The sequence below is a fragment of the Leishmania martiniquensis genome, chromosome 6 (assembly GCF_017916325.1).
Source record: "Leishmania martiniquensis isolate LSCM1 chromosome 6, whole genome shotgun sequence".
Taxonomy (NCBI): Eukaryota; Euglenozoa; class Kinetoplastea; order Trypanosomatida; family Trypanosomatidae; genus Leishmania; species Leishmania martiniquensis.
In genome coordinates this window covers 144,282-165,217 of record NC_090141.1, presented here as the reverse complement: position 1 = coordinate 165,217, position 20,936 = coordinate 144,282, and the positions used below count along the sequence as shown (strand labels likewise).

Sequence of the window (20,936 nt, the reverse complement as noted above, 5' to 3'; positions counted from 1 at the left end):
GCCCCTCCTCTGCTCGCTGGATACCACACCGTCTGAGGGCTGACTATGCCTGCGTAGCTGTGTGCGTGTGTATCTGTATCTGTGTGTGTGTGTGTGCGTCACTGCCTCTAAGTAAATCCACCCGTGGCATGGGCGCTGCCCTGCCGTCGGTACAGATAGATCCACGAGGCCAGACGGCAGAGGAAACGGCCAAAGTAAGGCGAAGATGTCAGCGTCATGATGTAAAAGGGCAGCTCGCAGCAGACATGGGCGCGTACACGCATACAGAGACCTACCAGCAGCGCAGTGTGTGTATGGGTGTAGGGGGCCACGCTGCCCGTCGTGCACCTGAGGTGGTATCCAACCACAAAAGCCCTCACATGCGTCAGGAGCAACACAATAGCATACGCAACGCTGCACCGGCCCGCGTCGCACTGCACAGACTTCACTTGACAACGGAGTGCAGCCACGCCGACTCGAGAGGAGGCGAAGGCCCGCCGCATCGTGCGCCTCTTCACGTGCGCGCGTGCATCCACGGATCCACATCTTCGCGGCACCTCACGAGAAGTCCACTCGAGCGCCTCCCTGTGCATATCTGTTGGTTCAGCACGCTGCAGCGAACTGCTTCTATAAACTCTGATAAGAGCCAAAACGTTTGCGCTGTAATCCGCGTATGCGTTCCTTGGCTTATGTGTGTGTGTCCCATCGCCACGTGCGCACGCAGAAGAGGCGTACAGCAACCGTTTGGCGTCCCCGCCCCACCCCACCCCTTCGCTCCCGCCATCCCACCCTCCCACCGCCACCACCCCGAATCGAATCGACGCAGTTCACGTGGACTTTGTGGCGCACACAGTCCTTCACCCACGTCTGCGAGGAGGAAGACTACGTGATGAGAGAAGAGGCGCGCGGACGCGTGAATCACTCGCCGGCGCAGCCAGCAATGCCGCAAGCCACCAAGTCATCGAGGCCCTCAGCGCTCTTCAGCACCACGCTGTGCTCGTTCGCGAGGAAGAGGATGGAGAAGAAGAAGAAGGCCGGTGAAAGCGTGTTGGTCGACGACACCGCTGAGATATGTGGCAGGACAGAGCGAACAACGTCGCTGAACCGCGTGGGCGCCACCTCCGCCGGCGTCGCGGCCGCAGCAGGAGCGGCAGTTGCAGTCGACTCCGCCAGAAGCAGCGGGCTTGGTGGGGCGTCCTTGCCGGAGTTCGCAGGCTGAGCATCCTCGCACTCGTCCATCGGACGCGCGCGCTTTCGAAGCATGTTTAGCGCCACTTGCGCGTGGGCCTTCACTGCCGCACCTGTGCGATTCGCCCGCGCGGAGGCGTTTGTACTTCCCTCCCCCGCTGCCGCCTTCGATGCGCCCGCAGCGGGGCCAGCGTCCAGCGTCGCGAGGTTCACGGCCTTCACCTGCCCATTGGCCGCCAGATGCCCCTGTAGCGCCTCCCACATGAGCTGCCGGAGCTTCACCACGTCCACCTGGCTTGGTATGGTTGCTTCAGGTGGGCTCAGCACCTTCAGCAGCTCGAGGGGGTCACCGAGAAGGGCATCGCTGCCGGCACCGCTGGTGCGTGACGAGGAGCCGTTGGAGATCGTCGCACCGACGGAGCCGGACGCCGCTGCTGCGGCCGCGGCGACATCTGCAACGAGTCGCGCATCTGACGAGCTTCGAAAGCCACCCTGCACGTAGCGCTGCTCCTCCTCCTCGTCGCTGTGGTCGTCGTCGGGGCCGTAGAGATCAGCGTAGTCCGCGTAGTCGCCTCCAGCCTCGCCGCCATCCTGCGCTTCGACCTCCGCCCCGCCAGGGAAGAACTCGACCGGCATGTTGTCGTCGCCGTAACCGGAGCGGGCACCGCCGTAGCTGTCCTGATCCAGTGCTTCGGTGCCGAAGTAATCGCCGGTGCGAGGTGCCAGGCCACTGTGTCTGCCGCGATCAGCAGTGATGCCGCTGCTACTGTCTCTCGCCATCACAGACGACGACGCCCCCTCGTTGCTACGCGCGCCGGCGGTGGTGTCGACGAGGTGGCCTGTCGCAGACTTACGCAAAAGGTTCCAGTGCGTCAGCGAGGTGCTGAAGGGCTGAAAGTATTCCTGTGTGCGCACCGGAAACGGCATGTACGACGGGATCGTCTTCCCTGGGATCGGTGCCTCAGGCAGCAGCAGCCCCATCTCTTCTGCCTTGCTGCGTTGCACGGCGCTCTGCGTATAGGCCAGCACTGCATGCGCGGCATCCTTCGCCAAGAGTAACTGCTTGCCAAGCGGGGTGATGTTGCGCGCGGCAGTGGTCGCCTGGCGCAACGCGCCGTCGTCGAGGAGCAGCCTCGACTCGGTCGAGAACGTGGAGGTCGCGGAAGTGGCACCGTTGGTGCCCGCTCCTCCGCCAGATGTGGGCGACGGTGGCAACTGGAACACCACAGTGCGCTCCTTGCGTCCGCGCTTTGCCGCCGGCTGCAGCTGAGCTCCGAGTGGGCTGCCCATGGTGCTTCCCAGCTCACCACTGTTTTGGATGCGGCCGGCATCGTCGCCTCCGGCACCCCTCGGCGACTGAGCGAAGCGATGCTCGCGGTGCAGCCGAGATAGCTCCGAGAGCCCCCGCACGCCTGCCAGCGGGTTCGCGGAAACGTCGCTCAGCGGGCACCACGACGCAGGGTCCTCAGCCTCGAGAGCCAATTGGGTTTGGCCGTGAAAAAGTGTATCGATGAGCTCCATCTCCGCAGCGCCGGACACGAGACGGCGAGCCTCGGCGCCGCGGTCGCCACCTTCACGGTTAGGGCGGGCACTGATGTCCGCTTCACTGCTGTGGTACGCGCTGCCGTCATCGTCATCGCATGCGCCACCCCCATCGTCGAAGTCGTCTTCGCCACTAAGGGGCGCGGTGTGCCCGTCCTCCGTCTCCTGCACGAGCGGGGTATCGTTGGGGGTCCTTGTGGCACCATCCCCACCAGCCGCCGCCGCCCCATCACTGTGCAACGTGTTACGAGTGCGAACCTCTCCGGTCGCCTCAGCGGCGACGCCGCTGGTGTTGTAGCCTTCCTGTGCGCTAGACCTCACTGGCACGCGGGCAAGGTCGCTCAACTCCTGCTGCGCTGGCGAGGAGTGCGGGAGGAGCAGCAGCGGGTCAATCAGGCTTGCTTGGCTGCCACGCAAGTCGCCGGCGGAGCTTGAGCCGCCGGCGGTGTCACGCATCTGCGGAAAGGACTCGGAGCCGCGAGTGCCCCTGAGTTGGCCAGTGGGCGACACAGCTGCCATCACGCCAAGGTACGGAGGTAAATCAGCGACGGCCTCATACACGGCGGTGTCGAGCTCCACCGCCGCGTGCTGCGACACGCGCGAGGGCGTAGCCAGCTCCGCCTGCGTCTCCTGGCCTTCACTGCAGCCACTCCCCCGTGGCGGTGGTACATTGGTACCAGAGACTCGGCGACTGCCTTGCCGGCTGCCACCGCTCACAGCAGCGGGGACAGGTATGACGGAGTAGTCCACGTCTAAGATGATGTTGCCAGCCCGGCCCATGGGCGCATTGTTCATGAGAAGCCCCTGTGCGTTACCCTGATCAAACTTTGAGGTAATCGCACGAAACTGCGCGTTGATCCCGGTCTGTGTGAGCGCCGTGCGGCTCTTGCTGTCCAGATTGATCTCCGTAGCCTCCATTGCCAGGGTACGCGTAGCAGCATTAGACGCCGCTGCCACGCTACGCGAGCGGCTCTTCTTGCGCTGCTGCTCGTCCCCCTCCTCACCGCTCCCCCCTGCATCGTCGTCCCCGTCGCCCGTGGGGCGTTTACCCGACGCCTCGTCTTTGCGCAGCAGACGCTGCACCATCTGGTTGCTCTGCTGATAGGTGCTGTCCACACGGCTCGTCCACACCTTCGAGCAGCCCTCGACGACCGTCGCCGCCTTGGCGAAGCCGGAGTAGTCGTCCACCGATGCGGCGTCCAGCGTCGTCTCGATGGTGTGCGTAATACCTTCCAATAGGTCACTGGCCTCCTTGCTAGCCCACGCGTTGCGGCTGTTGATCTTGCCTTCGATGGCTTGGTTAAGCGCGACGTCCAGATCCTGCACGGTGTGGAAGCGCGGGCGCTGGCGCGGCAGCCGGGACCGATCATTGTACAGGGGTTGCTGCTGCGTGAGCTGACTGGGTTGCGGAGACGCATCCGCAGCCGTGGCTGTGCCGGTCTCCTCGTCAAAAAGTACAGACGGCCCAGCGGCGATGGCGTCCTGCAGCGCGTCACCACCACTGCCGCCGTTGCCGCCGCGGCGGAGAAAACCAGCCCACGGCGTTGGCGTGACGCCGTTCGAGTCCACCCGCGGTGTGACGCTCGCGGGCCCCCCATCACTGCCACCCCCGCTCCCGCGGAGGGGCCGCGGCTCCGGTGTGTGCATTAACTGCCTGAGGGAGGTGTAAGAGGGAGTAGGGGTACAGGGGGGAGGGGAGAGGGCAGTATGGGAACCGAAATGGCCGCCGGCCACCGTCTCACTCTCTCTCTATGAACTAATATCTGTATGCACCAAAAATGCTCGAAGGACCCAAGACAGTGTCGACCTCTTCTGTGTTTGGAGCGTTAGCATACGGCTCAGGGGTTGATCGCTTCAGCTCGTCGTGAGCATGTGTGTGTGTGTGTGAGGCAGCAGTGGTACGTCACGAGGAAAGCGGGGGGAGGGGGGTTAGGGAAGAGAGGGTCGTATAGACGCTGTCGAGGGCGTAGTGACGATAGCAGAGGCAGCGGTGGCACATGCAGAGGTAGCTGTGAAACCGAATAAAGGGCCTCGCTCTCCTGTGCACAGTAGCATCGTGTGCGGCGATGAGGGAGGAGGAGGGAGGAGTGACAGTTGTGCATGCGCAGAGTGGATGTGAACGCCGCAGCAGAGAGTCTGAGCAATCAGAGGGACGTAGAGAGCACGCGTACACGCGTTTGGGTGGTGTATGGTCTCTTTCCTCTCGTGCACCTTTCTTACCACTACCACCTTTGGCCAACATTACCCGCGCGACTATACCAGAGAGTGCGAGAGGGCTGTAGTGTCCGCCACGTAGTGGTTGAAGGAAGCGTGGCGCGAGCGAGGGAGGGAGAGGGAGAGGGAGAGCGAAATCGCTGCTAACGACGGAGACATGCACCTGCGCAACTGTTTGTGTTTATGTGTGTGTGTGTGTTATTACGGATGAATGACGTGAGGAACGGGAGAGGGGGGGCAGCAGCGAGCTGACCGCTCACGTGGCAGCCCACCGCATGCGAGTACAGACGCTGACGAGGCGTCAGCAAGCCGTGAAGCGCCTGTGAGAATGCGCGGGGGCAGGGGCACGCATATCGTAAGGTGCGACTACTCCTGCCGCCGCTGGCGTGGCAGTGGCGGGCTCGTGTAAGCAAGCGCAACCAAAGCACACACACACAGAGACAGACAGGCATGCGTATGTGCGCAGCGTCAGCGACACATTGTACATCCCCCCCTGACACACCGTGCGCCATGTTGTCCATCTCCTTCTCTTGCCGCCTCTCCTCCCCCCCTCCACACACACACGCTTTCTTGGCACATTCACAGAGTCTTGGGGAACTGCATCTGATACAGCTTGTGTTGCAGATCGCAGCTTTTCGAGAAGGCGAGGGTAACACCGGCGACTCGACTGGACCGCACGAGCAGGCGCGTCACATTGCCAACGTCGACGGAGTCGACATAGCAGCGGCATGGGCGCTTTGTGCCATCGATGACCTCAAACTCCACCTGGTCCTCCTGGTCAAGATGCGCTGGTCGCCATTGCGCTGGCGACACCACATTGCTACCAACGATTTGGATGAGCGGGGCACCGACCGGCACCGGGGACGCGCCGAGAGCCTGACTGTAGGCTGTGCTGCCAGCAGCCGTGGAGACGAGCACGCCATCGCCACGCAGCCGGCGAATGCGCTCCTGACCATTGACAAGAATGCGGATCAGCGCTGTCTGCCCGCTCGACCGCTCCACCCAAGCGTCGTTGAAAGCCAACTCCGACAGGAGCATCCGCTCGCCCATGTCGCCCTCTTTCTCCGCCTGGCAGTAGAGCATTGTCGTGAAGTGCAGCTTCAGCGGCGAGGAGAAGAGTTCCTCCAAGGTGGTGCGGTCGTTCAGCAGATAGCCGACGTGGCCCGCGTTGACGCCGTAGAAGGGGATGAAGCGGCGCCAGTTCTTGCGTATACAGTGCATCATGTACCCGTCACCGCCGATCGGCACTATCAGGTCCGGCTCATCGCCGTCTTGGCACTGGAAGATGCGCAGCTTTTCGTACTGCTCCCTTGCAAGGAGATTGTTGCGATCGTAGTGGAGCTCAAGCCGCGGGATGAGGCCGGGAAAGGACAGCGTTGCCGTGTCGCGTGAGGCGAGGACGCGACGGTTGCCAGCGCTGCCGCCAGCGCCGCTGCCCATCCCGCCGCCAGCGCCACCGCCACTGGTCGTTGTCGAGTCGCGGAACGCGGCATCGGAGCCGCCTATCTGTCCAGACGCCCCAGCGCCGCCACCCAGTCCGGAGGCGCCGCCACCGCCACCGACGCCACCGCGGGTGCCGTTGCCGTAGTCGCTGCCGACGCCAACGCTGCCGTAAAGCGAGGCGGCCGTCGTCTTGCGGGGGTCACGATAAAGCCCGTGCCCCTCGATGTACCTCTGCACGCAATCCGTCAAGATGAAAGAGGGGTGGATCTCCTGCTCCCAAAGCGCCTGCCGCACATCGGCGCCGGTGCTCCGCGTGATGGGATGCACCTCCACCATCGGGGCATCCAGCCACGCGCAGATATCCGGGCACTCGCTGCCGCTGATTCCGTCACCGCCCTCGCAGTTTCGCCGCCCGCGGCCGTGGTCGGCCGATGGACTCCAAGTCGCAGAAGATCCTGATCCTGCCCTTGGCTTCACCGTCCGCGGGGATGATGAAGGCGAAAACAGCGACCGCACAGTGGTAAATATGCCGCCGTCGTCTACCACGCCAGTGTCCGTGGCCGCGAGCATGGCGGCCGCGCTATTCGGAGCGCCCGCCGAGGCACACGCGCGCGGCGGGTATAGCTCGTCGATCAGCTGACGCACAGTGCGGTTGCGGCGACTCGCCGAGTGGTGCTCTTCGTGGTGAGCATCCGTGACGCCGAACGAACGGGCAGTCGGGCGGGCAGCGAGCCGGGCCGCTATGCTGGCGCGCGTCTCGGGTGCTGATTCTGCCTCGTCAGATGATTGGTCACCGGCAGCGAAAGAGTCGCCACCGGTGGCAGTCGTGCCCACTGGGGCTGCCATGGAAACAGCGGTGGCGGCGGCGGCACTCGCCGGCTTCAGCATGCGCTTCAGCCCTGTGCGCACCTCCTCCTCCTCGTGCGTCAGAAAGTGCTTGTGCGTGTCTTCGTCGGCCGCCTCTCGGCCCTCCGGCGAAGTAGGCATGGCGACAGCAGTTCCTCCTCCACGCGTGGCAGAGGCCGTACCCGCCGCCGCAGTTCCGACAGAGAGGGGACCTGTCACCGTGCTCGTTGCTGCACCTGCTCGAGGCGCGCCGGCGTCGGCTTCCCCGCTCGCCGGGGTGTCCGCTGAGAGCGCAAAGCCATCGTCGGACACCACTGTGTCCGCTTCTTGCGAGCTGCGCTCACTCTCGCCCGAGCGGTCGCCCGTCTCCACAACGGCACTGTCACCGTGGAGCTCGGCCGCGGCGTCGGTAGCCCGGCTGTCAAGTGAGCGCTGGCGCCTCCACCGCGCGTGGTCTGTCGGCGCCCCCTCTGCGTCTGTCCAGTCCGGAAGGGCGGCGGATGATGCGGTTCCGCCACCCAGCCAGCTGCTGCTGGTGGAGCTCCAGTACGAGCGGCTCACCTCCACCTCGTCATCGCCACGGCCGCCAGGCGTGTTCCACCAGCGACCCTTGGCGCAGTTCACGTAGCTCACGCCCGGCTCTCCGTTCACCGGGGAGGAGGTCCGCCGTGGGGGCCGCGCTTTCAGGTCGGTCGCGCGACCTCCCGCGGCGGATGCGGAGGCTGGAGTGGAGACAGTGGAGGCCGTCCGCGTCGTGGTGTCGCCGCCACGCAGCAGTGGCGAGCGGGCTAGCACCTTCACATGCTCCGGTGGTGGCAACTCTTTGGCCGGATTGGCGTGGCCCTTCGGTACACCTTCGTCGAGTTGACGCCGCGGCGACGGCACGTTGGGAACGTCGTCAAAGTAGTCCGACTGGCGGTCGACCAGCGAGACGCTCTCGTAGCGTCCCTCCATTCCGCTCTCCGAGGCGACGCGGTCTGCTGCAGCCATCATCATCGGTGTCGGATTGCGCAGGCGATACTTTGATGCCGCCTTGATGAAGTGCTCTGCACGCCGGTAGTAGTCGGCCTCCTCCGGGCTGCGCACGTACTGGCCGATCGGCGAATGATACTGACGTGACGTGAGCCGCGATACGCTGCCCGCCGGCCTCTGGAGCTCCAGCGCCTTTGGTGGGTAGCTCTGCGTTTGAAGCAGCAGCATCGGCACCGTGAACTTGAACTCAGCGAAGTGGCTCCAGTTCAGTACCTCGTACGCGTCCTGTAGCCAGTGGACCAGCACGCTGTTGGGGTAGCGGCAGATGAGCTCGTACACGATCGGCATCGACTCGTCTGGGTGCTCCAGCGCGGTGAAGTCGACGTGGACGCGGGCCAAGCCGCGCGTCGCGAGCACCGCCAGCGCCGCGAGGTGCGTTGATTGGCGCAAACTCACAGGGTAGCGCGTGTTCGGGATAAGGATGATGTCGTCGAACGGCACCAGCTGGCTGTCCTCGCGTAGGCTCGTCGCGAACGCCTCCATGTACCAGTACGGCGACGAGGTGCCACACGAGATGGGGTCAAAGAGGCCGGAGCTGGAGATGCCGGAGGGCGGCACAGTCGTCGCCGGCGGCGGCGTTGACGCATTCGTGAGATGAGCGCCGTTTTGCCGCTCGTCGTCGGCGGTGGCCCCGGTCGAGTCTGACGGCGACAACGACGGCGTGCCCGCTATATCATTGGTGGAGCGACTGAATATGTTCTGCACCCGCACAGCGATGCGGGGGTGCTTCACCCTCGCTTGGGGAGGCGCCGCAGCGGCCGATGATGAGGACACGGGAGAAGCACAAGACGGCTGCCGAAGGGGGGAAGAGGACGATGACGCGGTGGCCGCGGTCGCGGACGCACTGGAAACATTTGACGAGGGTAAAGCGAGCGTTGATGCCGGAGAGGACGCCATCGATGGTGCAGCGGCGAGATCTGGCGCGCCGAGCAGCAGCCGAAATAGTTCGCGATGCTGCTTCGTTGGCGGGTCCAGATGCAGCGGAAACAGCGCGACACGCGCAAGCGACGGCACGTGATACGGGTCCCCGCTGACGCACAGCCTTATTGACACTCGGCGCATCTCCACGCCTCACCCGTGCTGAGCCGTCTTCTTTCGATGAGGGCAGGAAGGGGCGAGGTCGGAGTAGATGCAGCCTCGCTGATGACGACGCGCGTGCGGTGCGTCGAGGGAACAGATATGCACAAATGTCTAAGAATGGTATAAACAGTGGGAGGCAGACGCACACACACACACACGATGCGCTCAGCACGCAGCGCGGGCGCGGAGGTGGTGGTGGTAAAGGGAATATGATGAGTGGGAGAGAGACGGGGAGGAGATAGGGCTGGCCGTGGTGTGGCGCACCCCTTCGCTGTCCTGCAAGACGGTCGAAGCTCTTCCCCCCCTCCTTCCCTCTCTCTCTCCCCTCTCCTATGTGCTGCGTAGCCGATGAGATGAAAGATGTCGGGCGACAAAAAACAACAGCAGTGCCGACGGCGACACACAGCCGCGATGACTAAGATGTCTGTGGCAATATGCAGAAGTGGCTTGCAGGAGAGAGTGGGGGTGTCTCGAGAAGACGCACACCGCCACGCACAACAGGGAGGTAGGAAGGGAAAGCTGTTTGAGTTGTCGCGCCAAACATGAATGCGCGTGAGCGTTCATGTGAGTTTGTGTCGACAGCAAGTCACAAACAAGGAGGAGGAAGAGGGAGGAGAGGGAGAGAGAGAGCGCTGATAAAAGCCAAGCATACACACGCACGCACATATGCGCCGGCCTACGGATGGCAAGAGAGCCTAAACGGGGCTCTCATTCCTCACGCAGAAAGGAGTGTCACACACACACACACACCTGCGCGTAAGACGCAGCAGATCGTCATGGTGCCAGCGAGGGAGAAGAGAATAAAGACACGGGCTTTCGCACAGAAGTGGAGGTGATACAAGAGTGGGGGGGGGGGGGCAGGTTCTCCAAGCACATACGCTTTGTGACCTCCCCCTCCCCCCTTGTTCCTCTCTCTCTCGCACTGCCCCCCCTCCCAAAGACGGTTCAGTGCGAAAGCGCTCCTCCCGCGTCCTCGTGTCTCCCGTAGCACAAAAGGAATTCGGGTGTGCACGGCGCCGATGGCCCTCATCACTCCCCCTCACTCCATAAGCGCCAATGCACAAGCAGACACACACACACACACGCGCAGACAGAGACGACACAAGGCCGAGCGGGCCGGTGCACCATACGGTGCCTGAGCGCGAATGGCGCAGCAACTAGAGAGAGACAGAGAGAGAGAGACTGCATCCAACGCGTGTCACGAGAGAGAGTCCTGGAGTGAGCGGAGGAGAGGCCGAGGAGCGTCAGGCGTGGGCACCTGGTACGTACAAGTAGCTCGTGAAAGTGTTCACGCAGCCATGACGTCCGTGATGGGAGGGCGGGGGACGGGAAGGAAAGGGAAGGGAAGGAGGGGGGCATCAGGAAGTGCGCTCGCACGTACATTATTACATAAGCAGCGAGGGGGAGGCGTGGCGTGGCGTGCACGGCTACGCGGCTGCTGTACGGGTAGAGGAGGAGCGCTTGGCCGGACACTCGGAAGCGCCCGTTGCGCGAGGCTGCAGAGGGTTCGCTGGTGAGCTGATGGCCGAAAAAGTGTCGTGCCTCTCTGTTCACGCCTGCGCGGCACCTCGCAACGCGCACGCAATCCGTACGCACGATCACAGGCTCTTCAGTTCTGGCCACCATCTCTCTTGCGCCTGCTCTCTCGTCATCGTCATGTGCTGTGTAAGCCTCACTCGACCTCAATGGGCTCAAGGCGCACACTTGCAAGCTCGCGCATATGCGCGATCCAGTAGCTCTGTGGGTCGCCGTCACGCATGAAAATGGACCCCCCACTTCCGCCGGCTTGGGGAGCAAAGGCGTACGATGGATCACGGCGCAGACCACTGGGAGGTCGCTCCGCTGTCTCCTGTCTCCTGGAAGGCGCCCCCATGTCCATCATGTCGTCTCTGAAGCCGTGATGGCCGGCGGCTTCCTCGGTAGTTCGCAACGCCTTTCGAATGCCCTCCGTCGAAATGCCGGGCGCGCGCGTCGTGCGAAAGTTCACCAGAGGCACGTGATGGTTGCGCAGGCAATAGTGCGGTCGCTGCCGCATCGCCGCGTGATCCTCCGACGTGCGTGGCGCCTGCCCACAGCAGCGGCGGAAGAAGCCGCAGAAGGTGAAGGAAGTCTTGCGCTTGCGTGCGGCGGTGGCGGTCGCGGTCGCGGGGCCCGTCCTCTCTCCGAAGGCGCCCTCCCCGTCCCCGCGCCTGTCCTCCCCCGCCGCACCGTCGCTGCGGCGAGCTGGTGATAGGATGGACACCATGCGGTAGGTGATGTGGCTCGGATAGGGCAGCTTCCCGTCTTCACAGCGTCGCTGAGACTCCTCAGGAGGCGGCGGCACTATTGGGACCGTGCGAATTGTGTCGAGTGCACTGAGCCCCAGCCCAACACGGCTGCCGCCCTCCCCGGTGGTGTGTGTCGTCGTGCCGCTGCCAATCGGGGCCCATGGGTAGCGCAACATCCTTTCCTTAGAGGAGCGGTTAGAGCTCAGCGTGGTGGCAGCTGCGGCACGGTCGGAGAAAGGCGCGAGAGCTGCCGGTAGCATTGGCGGCCTCCCGGCAGCAGTAGCCGCAGCAGTGGCGCCTGACAGAAGCGAGGACGCGCCAGTCGGTAGCCAAGGCGCGCGCCTGGGCGTACCGGTGTCGCACACTGGAATACTGCTGGGGCTGGCGGTCTCGGCAGGGGACATTTTCCGCTGCGCCACCGCCGCCGTGACCTTCTCGCCATGGTGGCTGCCGGCGGCGCTGGCACTGGCGCCTTTGGCAGTGCTGTCACCCGAAGCGTCGGGGACGTAGACAGCGGAGTGCGTCCACGCCCGACTCAGCGGTGTCGACGAGCGCGAGTACGCCGAGAGTGGCGTTAGCACGTCCAGATGTGCATTCGTGGGAGAGGAGTCGACGGCTGAGGAGAAGCTCGATGCCGCGGCTGCGGTGATGGTCACCGCGGACGGAGAAGTGAATACGGTGGACGTGTAGTCGTAGGAACTGAAACCTTCGGAGTCGTGCGAGTAGCTGCCTGTATAGCTCCTGGTTCCGCCATCACTGGACTCGCCGAGGGCATCGGATGACGAGAAGGATGTGCTTGAGTAGTGTCTATTGTTGGACATGGTGGAAAGCCGCCGCTTCGTGGGCAGCCACATTTTTTTTTGTGTGGGGGGAGAGAGGGGGTTGCCGATGTGTATTCTTCGGTCATTTCTGGCGGACTCGCGTCGCTGATACGCAGGAGGAAGAGGAAGGGGGGAAGATAGTGTAAGAAGAGAAGCGACGCCCAAAGAGACACCTCAGCACTCGTGCAGGCCCTCTCAGATGCCCTGTCCCTCTCTCGTTCAGTGGGTGCCGCAGGGGGCAGGAGGAAGGAGGGCTCGCAGCGATGCAATGTGCACCTACCGCGGTGGTACGGCGTCATTGCCTCGCAGGACTCGGAGATCCGCGGAAGAGCGGCGACGGAGGGAGGGAGGCGGGGGAGGGAGCGGCCGCCCACACACTCACTCCGGCCCACATGCAATGCGCCGTTAGGCACGCTACTGTACCTCTTGAAGCGAGTGTGTGGCAGCAACTCCACTCAGCGAAGAGTCCGACACGATGCATGCATGAGACTGTATGTGGTTGGGGTCGAGGAGGGGGGTGGCGCGTCATCGTGCGAGTTAGGAGATGAGAGGGAGAGGCGGGGGAAGGGGACAGGTGGAAGAGATACAAGCACCGCCGTCTTCCGTCATGCTCGGCCCTCATCTACACGTGCGCATACGCTACGGCAGTGGGCAGAGGAGGAGCGGGGGCTGGCGGTGAGAAAAGCGTGGCCCGAAGCGACTCACTCGCGCCCGCAGAGGACCCCTTCCTCGAAGCATTCGTTCGCACAGCAACGCCCATTTCTTCCCCCCAAATCGGCAAAAAAAGGCCACGAGAACGTCAAGGCCCCGTTCACGAAGCACAGCGAGCAGACGTGTCTGCGAGGGAGGAGGGACGGCGGAATGCAGCTGGGAAGGGAGCCGCTGCGCCGCAGCCCACAGAACTGACTCTGCTAACCGAGGTCGCTGTAGTCCTCTTGAGTGCGTATCGTTTCGGTCGCGGCTGCTTTTGATGGATAGGCGGAGTGCCGAACTGACACACACACACAGAGAAAGAGGGGGGGACATCGTGTGTGCATGTGCGTGTACGCCAGTGCGGGCCATCTAAAGGCACCGTGGGAAACAGGCAGTCCGAGGGAAAGGGAGTGGCACGCAGTCCTCCCTCGATTCGAGTACCGAAACGGAAAAAATGTACATGAGACCATCCGTCTCCTCTTCCCAATAGGGCACACGATGCACATTCACATTCAGACCTACACGCTCATAGGGGAGAGAGGGAGATCGCTTGGGCGCCGGCGCGTAGTTGCGGACGAAGCTATCAAGTGCCCTATACATGAAATGAACGCGAAGGCGACGATGAGGGGAGAGGAGGAGGGAAGAGGCGGGGCGGGCCGTACGCGTGAGCGGCGCTCCTCCGCCTTCCCCCCACCCCACACGCACTTCCACTGAGCCTCCTCAGGAGCATTGAACCGCTGAAAAAAACCTTTAACGTGCATAAATGGCTACTCTTACATCCGATAGACGGGGAGACGCAGGCGCAGAGGCGGGGGGGGGGGGAACAGCGACTGGATGTACAGGCCGAGTCCAAGACGCCGCAAAAGACTGTGCGAAAGGGGCGAGGGGCGGGCGCACCCTCGAAAGCCACAACAGTGATGGGGTGCATGAAGGTCGGGCCGGTCTAAGCCTGTGGACCACACACACACACCAGTACAAAGATTGCGTGAAGAGGAGAAACAGTGAAGGAATGGAGGCGGCCCTACCAGCCGACGTGGACGGCAGACAGAGAGAGGGAGGGAGGGGAGAGGGGAGCAGAAGGGGAGGAAGGATGGAGGGAGGAGATGATGCCGCACGGATCTTAGCACAGGAGCAAGATGTAGAGAGATGCCATACACACGCACACAATCTGCTACTTCGTCACCCGTGCTGTCTCCTCCAGCGTTTTTGTCATTGACGTCACAGACGGAGACCGCGCGTCAGTGGAGGCGGAGGCGCAGTGGTGCGCATCCGGCTCATGAGGTGCACCGTGCTCTCCCTCGGCGCCGCTGTCGCTGCTGCTGTACGTAAGCGTCGGCAACACTTGGCGAGATGCCTCGTCCGTCTGTGCCGGCGAAGCAGCCGCATCAATGTCACCGCCGGTGGCATTCACACCGCCACCTACGCCATCCTCCGTTACGTCCAGCGTCGTGGCGATGTAGTACGCCGGGCGACCAAACACGCGCGGCCCGCGGTATACGTAGTGTGGGTCCACAGTGACCCACATGCCCCGGAACAGCTCATGGGTACCCGCGCTCGGGTCACCATCGGGCATGGCGGGCGGCGCCGTCAGAGGCATGGGCATCGGTGCGTGGTCCTCCGCAGCGTTCGTTACTCCCCCTGATGCTACCTCGAGCGGGTAGTACGATGTCGTCGAGGCCCCGCCGTTAGACGGTGTAGCCAGCAGTAGCACTTTCGCCTGATGCACCTGTGCCGTATCAGCAGCGCCATTATGGGCACCCACTGGAGCAGAGGTGGGCATTGACCTATTTGGCCCCCCTCGGGCTGCGCGCAGCGTCCGCTGAGGTGGATGATGCATGAACAGGGAGGCGTTGGTGGCACTGCTGGCCGTGTCGCTGAAGGCGCCAATGGTGTACTCGAGGGGCACGGCGCCCGAAGTCGCTGCACGGCCTTCATGGTGCTCCGCCAACGGGGCGACACGAGCGGCAGCGCCACCCATAGAGGAGCCGATACCAATAGGTGGAAGCACCTTGGACACCGGAGGACGAGTCGGCTGCGGTGGAGGGGGCACTGGGGCGACACTTGCCGCGTTGTCCAGTATGTACCCGCATGAGTAGCCCAGGTGCGGGGCCGCCGGTGAGAGGCGGCTCCCTGTTGTCACGATCTTACTCCGCCCGCTCCCACCCTTCATTGGTGCTTCGGTTGCCGACTGTTGCGGCCGCGGCGGCGGTGGTGTGCGCCCCGCTCTATTACCGCGGCTGCTAGTGGTGTGAAGGTGTTGGTCCCGGTCGCGGCTTCGGCGGCTCGAGCCGGCGACGGATACGGCGCCTCCAGCGGCAGCGGCAGGGCCGTCGTATTGGACAGCCGCCATACGAGCGCTGGCCGAGAAAGAGGGCGGGGCTGACGCCGCGTCCTGTCCTGGCGGTGGTGGGGAGTAGAGAAGGGGGTGAGGATTGCCGTAGACGGCGCTAGCGTGGGATAAGGTCTGGCTAAGGGGCATGCTGCGCAGCAGCTGCGACGTGCCAGTCTGAGGCCTGGGCTGCTTCTTGCTGCCAGAACGACTGCGGTTGCGGCTACTTGTAGCGGTGCCGCGACCGCTGCTTGCGCTTCGCATGCGCTGCTGCCTCTGGTACGGCTGGGCCGCGGCACCGGGGTACGGGGTGCTGTCGAGACGCTCCACCATCTTCTGCCCGCCTGTCACCTCGCCACGAAACGTGATGGTCAGCTGCTGCTTCTGCTGCTGCAGGGTGCCGTGACGGGTGTGGCCCGGCATCGCTTCCACCTGCGCCTCCTCCCACTCTTGCTCCCGCGGGTCCACCGGCGGCAGCGGCGCACGCAGCAGTGAGTGGTGCTGCTTGAAGGCGCCGTGGTCACGAAGAGCCCGCCGCACCGAACGAAATGTCGAGATGACTGCCTTCGACATGGGGTGCTGCATACCAAGTAGCTCCTGCGTCGCCCGCATCGCGTTTTGGAAGAGAGACAGGGCGTTCGTGTACTCGCTCATGTCCTTGGAGCCGCGAGCGGTATTGATCTGCGCCACCGCCAAATTGTTCCAGGCCGCGCCCCACAGCGCGTCGTTCTGCGAGTCCGCAATCTTTGGCGCAGCAGCAGCCTCGAGCAGCAGGCCCGTCGTTGAGGTCTCCCCGTCCTTAGCTGTGCGCTGGGCGGCTCCGCCACTGCAGCTCCACAGACGGCTGCTGCCGTCGAGAGGGGCTGCCGTGGCAGCAGCCAGCCGTTGATTGCGCCGTCGCTGGAGTTCCAACGAGCGCAGCATGTCGATGGCCTCCAGAGCGGCCGCCGTCGCCTTGTCGAACAAGCGCAGCGCGTTGTACGCAGCGCACATATTGAGGGCGATGGAGGGCGAAGAGATGCCGTTGTTCTCCTCCAGCTGTCGAGCGGCCTCGAAGTGGCTAAGCGCCTGCCGCGGTTGGCCGCGATTGCACTCCATGACGCCCATGTTGTTGAGGGTAGTGGTCTTCAGCTCATCGAGCAGCGGTGCCGGCAGACCCTGCGCGGAAGTCTCGTCGACTCGCATGTAGGCTTCACCCAAGATCCTCATGGGCTCCTCAGCGGCAGCGTTGAGGTTGGGGGTGGAAGCAGCAGCGGCCGCACCGACACCAGCAGCAGCCCCATCCGCAGCGGCAAGCGCAGCGTAACATTGCTCCATTGCCAGTGTGTTCATCGCCAGTATCTCGTGCACAAAGTCCTCGCCGGCGGGAGTGAGTGGAGGCTCGTCCGGCTGCAGCTGACGGAGTGAGTTCTCATGATCGCCCCAGCCGGCAGCACCAGGCACCGCTGCTGGTGCTGCCGGCTGGGGCGACGTAGCGGTCCCAGCGGCGGCGGCTGGTGGCCTTGGCGAGACTTGATTCGAGTCAACGCCGCCCTGCAATACCGGCAGTGCACTGGAGCAACGCACCGCCGCGATGTACGAGCCGTTGCTGCAGATACTCTGGCGCAGCACGCGCTGCTGGTACTGCTGCTGTTGCCGGCCCAGTGTACTGCACTGGGTGGGTGTGTAAGCGCTGCCAATGGAAGCAATCGTGGCCCCGTCAAGGGCATCCCCCGTGTCAAACGCAGCGAGCGGAGCGGCGTCGCACATGGGTTGGTCTTCGTGCAACATCATTAGAGCTGCGTCCTGCGTGTGTGTGTGTGTGTGTGTACTGGAAAGCACAGCGAGCGGGCTTGATGCCGTGTTGTGTTATCGATGGTGAAATGCGCCAGGTACGTACCCGGCACCTGCGCATGCGCGTATCGGCACAGAGAGGGGGAGAGGGGAGACGGAACCTCACACAAAAACGCACACACAGACGGAGGAGGATTGAAGGGGTGTCGGCAGGGAATGAGGTAAGCGTTACCCATACGAGAGAGAAAGTAAGGGGAGAGAAACAGGCGCCTTCCAGAGAGAAACCTCTCCCCTCCACCTCCACCTCCTCGGCAGCAGCAGCAGCAGCCGTGACGAGTCTGGAGGTGACCGTACGCACCCTGCAAGGCGCTCGAGCCCACGTACGGCCGTCATGACGATGCTTGCGCTCCCCAGTGGATACTGCGTTGGGGAAAACGAGGAGGCGGAAGACGGCGACAGCGGCGGCGACGAAAGACTGGGAAAGAGAGCGCCAATGATGGGCGGCACTGTACACACACACACACAAACCCTCACCCCGCTACCCGCGCCTCCGCACGGCACCCCTGAGACTCCGTTGGCTCGTCTCTCGTTTTTAATGCCTTGTGAGGAGCAGCGCAGGCGTCGAGAGGACCGACAAGGACGAGGCTGACGCCGTCACATCGAAGGGGAAAACAGGGGAGCGCGTACAAGAGAGGGAGAGGGCTGCGAAGGGAGGGGGGAGAAGAGATGGAGAACATACAAGGATACGGCACGGAAATACACCACCAGAGGCACCCTCGTGCGCATCCACGCACACACACACACACTTAGGCATACCATGCCGCCACTGTATGCATAGGTGCGTGCCTGCGCCGACCGTTGCGAACAAGTCCGTAGCAGTGGCCCCTGAAGCAGAGGGACACACACACACAGAAGAATCTAAAGCCCAAAAGGGAAAGCGGCGAGAGATTTGTGCAAGCGGTAAAGTGAGGGAAAGCGGAGGGGGCACACGAGCACCGACACACTGCCACGCATGCCATCAATATCTGCTCCGCTCATACGCACCCCACCACCACTAATTGGCATGCCCACACACGTGCACAAACCTATTCAGCCTGCCGAGAGCGACTCGCCTCGGACGCTGTGCGTTGCAATGGCTGCTGCACATGCTGCGATGGCGCTGCCGTCGAGTTGCCCGCGGAGGAGCATACGGTCTCGCGCAGGGAATGGACGCGCTGCTGCACCGCGCTTAGCCGAGAAATGCGCGAGCGCCGCTCTCGATCTACCCGCATCGTGTCCGTCGTGCGCTGCGCCGCGTGCGACGCCAGCGCCAAATCAGCCTCGAGGCGCTTGCGCTTGCGTCCCATCTGCAGCAGCTCGTGCGACATAGCGTAGTTACTCTGCGCATACTGTGTGTCCTCCGCCGCCTTGCTTAGCGTCGCCGCCACCTCGCTGCTCTTGAGCAAGTACAGCTTCATCTCCTTCTCCAGCTGCTGCAGTTGCTGCTCACGGTTGCTGGCCTTCGCATCGAGCGCGGATATCTCTAGCCGCATCTCGCTAATGCGCTGGTTGCTCTGCATGTCCGTCTGGGATATCTTCTGCTGCTGGGCGGTGATGGCCTCATCCAGCCGCCTCACCTCGTCGAACAACCGTGACGTGGCTTCGTAGGCCGCCCGCGCCGCCTCAGCCTCAGCCCTGCAGCTCGCGTCCTCCTCCTCGATCTTCGCCTGCAGCTCTTTCGCTATATCCTCTACAGCGCGTGCAATGTCCTTGCGAAGATGCGCCGTCTCCTGCAGCAGGTGCTCAACGCTGCCACCGACATCGCTCACGTTGGCTTGCAGCCAGCGTGAGGTGCGCTCGTAATAGTCGTACACGCCACGAGCGTAATGCTCCGCCATGAGCTGATCACGGCGCATCCGCAGCTGCTCCAGGCTTACCGCCGTGTCAAAGATCCAGCGCGGCGCGTTCATGTGGATAAGCATGAGAACTTGGTGGATCCGACTGACATGGCTGGCAAAGCGCAGTGCCGTGCACGTGGACTCATAGAGGTCGGCGCGGCCGCTGACGGTGGTGATGGAGACGAGGGTGATGTATCCCACTAGCACAGGCTCTAGCAAGGTCGTCAGCTTGGTCTCCTTGAAGCTGGGGTCGCCGCCGCTGGTGGCGACACCGGCCACCCGCTCAACCGTGTTGATGAGATGTGACACCTCCTTGCACAACGGCTCACGGATCGCGGCGACATCGACGAAGGTCAGCGTTGCCATGGAGCGCCGCCCTGTTGTGTCCACAGGTGCATACACATGGAACTGGATCACGCATGACGTATCCATGTGCTTGCGCTCCGGGAGCAGGACTGCCTTGCTGGCGTCCTCGAGAAGTCGCATGCGGGGGAGCGGCACCAGCCCCAGGGGCGGCGGGAACTCGACGAGCGGTACCGGCTCACTTGTCTCCGTCTCGACCATCTTGCCACCGCGAGTGGTGAAGGCGGCGTAGGTGACGGTGATGCCGCCCGTCATGGCCAGATCCGACGCATCCTCCCGCCCGTTGTTGGTAGCGGTCGACGACGCTGTGCCGCCGACGGCTTCGTTCTCCTTCCCTGTGGGATCTGGGCGATCACGATGGTTGCGCATGATGACTTTGCCGTGGGATGCCATCCGCTCCAGCAAGTCGGCTGCCGCCATCTCAACGATGCCCAGCTCGCTGTGGTGAGGGCTGCCGTAGAGAGTCTGGCTGCGACCGCTTTCGGGCGGCCCGTTCACTAAAAAGACGTAGCTCTGCCCAGAGGTGCAGTTCGATACGCACGGCGCCACCACCTCCTCGTAGAACCGCGCCGTCGTCCCGCCTCGGTGGACCCGGGTGACATTGAACGGCTGCGACCACCCAGCGGCGGACTGCCTGCTCTGCTGCCCCTGTGATGAAGACACGGCACCGCTGTCACTCGCGCCATCAGCGTCCGGTTGGCGAATACGCAGCGACGTGTAGCTCGACGATGTCACCGTCCTCTCGAGCGCGGACATGATCCGCACGTGGCTCTCTACACTCTTCAAGATGCTCTTGAGGGCATGCTGCTGCTGTGGAGCGGCATTGGCGCCTGGCGCGCCGGGGCCGCCGCGCGGTGGAGGTGGGGTGGTGGTCTGGTTCGCCTGAGTGTAGGACTTGCTGCGGCTGAAGGCGTCCATGTCTACAAAGCCGCGCACGCCGCTTGCAGTTTACTCAGCACTTGACGACGTGGACGGCTTACCTTGAACTAGACAGAGGCAACACTCTAGGCGTATCCAATGGAGATGCACACAGGCCCGACCCGGTGAGGCGTCAAGAAGAGCTGCGTGGTGGCGGCAGTGCGTGTTTATGAGCGTATGTGAATTAGTGTGTCGTGTGTGCCCAAGGGTCTAAAGCGGAAGCAGTGCGAAATGACGCAGAGAGGGGGGAGGGGGAGGGTCAGGTGGCACACACACACACACAGACGCAAAGACACCGAGAGAGAGAGAGAGAGAGAGCAAACAAAAGAAAATGGGGAGAGAAAGAAGCGGAGTAGGCGAAGGACGTGAATGCTCCAACACGCCTCTCCTGTGTGTGGGTCTCTGTGCGTGTGGCTCTTCACGCGGATCTGGTCTAGCACTCTAAGAAACGAGCAAACCGCAAGAAAACATGTATGGGGAGGAGGAGGGGGGGAACGAAGACGTCCGCGTCTGCGTCTGTTTATGTATGACCCCCTCGTTGCTCAACGCGTACGTTAGAGTACGTGTATGT

The 20,936-nt window shown here is 63.3% G+C and overlaps 5 protein-coding genes across 5 annotated transcripts; all 5 read right to left on the bottom strand.

The window, feature by feature from the left end:
• Positions 1-897: 897 nt before the first annotated feature.
• On the bottom strand, positions 898-4,356 carry LSCM1_07958 (uncharacterized protein; the record flags this gene model as incomplete). The annotated part of the gene is made up of 1 exon (XM_067325305.1): positions 898-4,356. The coding sequence occupies one exon, from the start codon at positions 4,354-4,356 to the stop codon at positions 898-900; it is 3,459 nt and encodes a 1,152-aa protein (XP_067181161.1).
• Positions 4,357-5,502: 1,146 nt separating this feature from the next.
• LSCM1_07957 (uncharacterized protein) lies at positions 5,503-9,306 on the bottom strand (the record flags this gene model as incomplete). The annotated part of the gene is made up of 1 exon (XM_067325304.1): positions 5,503-9,306. The coding sequence occupies one exon, from the start codon at positions 9,304-9,306 to the stop codon at positions 5,503-5,505; it is 3,804 nt and encodes a 1,267-aa protein (XP_067181160.1).
• A 1,690-nt stretch (positions 9,307-10,996) lies between these two features.
• LSCM1_07956 (uncharacterized protein) lies at positions 10,997-12,445 on the bottom strand (the record flags this gene model as incomplete). Its single annotated transcript, XM_067325303.1, has 1 exon — positions 10,997-12,445. The coding sequence occupies one exon, from the start codon at positions 12,443-12,445 to the stop codon at positions 10,997-10,999; it is 1,449 nt and encodes a 482-aa protein (XP_067181159.1).
• Positions 12,446-14,276: 1,831 nt separating this feature from the next.
• On the bottom strand, positions 14,277-17,207 carry LSCM1_07955 (uncharacterized protein; the record flags this gene model as incomplete). Its single annotated transcript, XM_067325302.1, has 1 exon — positions 14,277-17,207. One exon carries the CDS (start codon positions 17,205-17,207, stop codon positions 14,277-14,279), a length of 2,931 nt encoding a protein of 976 aa, XP_067181158.1.
• Positions 17,208-18,292: 1,085 nt separating this feature from the next.
• Positions 18,293-20,365, bottom strand: LSCM1_07954 (uncharacterized protein; the record flags this gene model as incomplete). The annotated part of the gene is made up of 1 exon (XM_067325301.1): positions 18,293-20,365. The coding sequence occupies one exon, from the start codon at positions 20,363-20,365 to the stop codon at positions 18,293-18,295; it is 2,073 nt and encodes a 690-aa protein (XP_067181157.1).
• Positions 20,366-20,936: the final 571 nt, after the last annotated feature.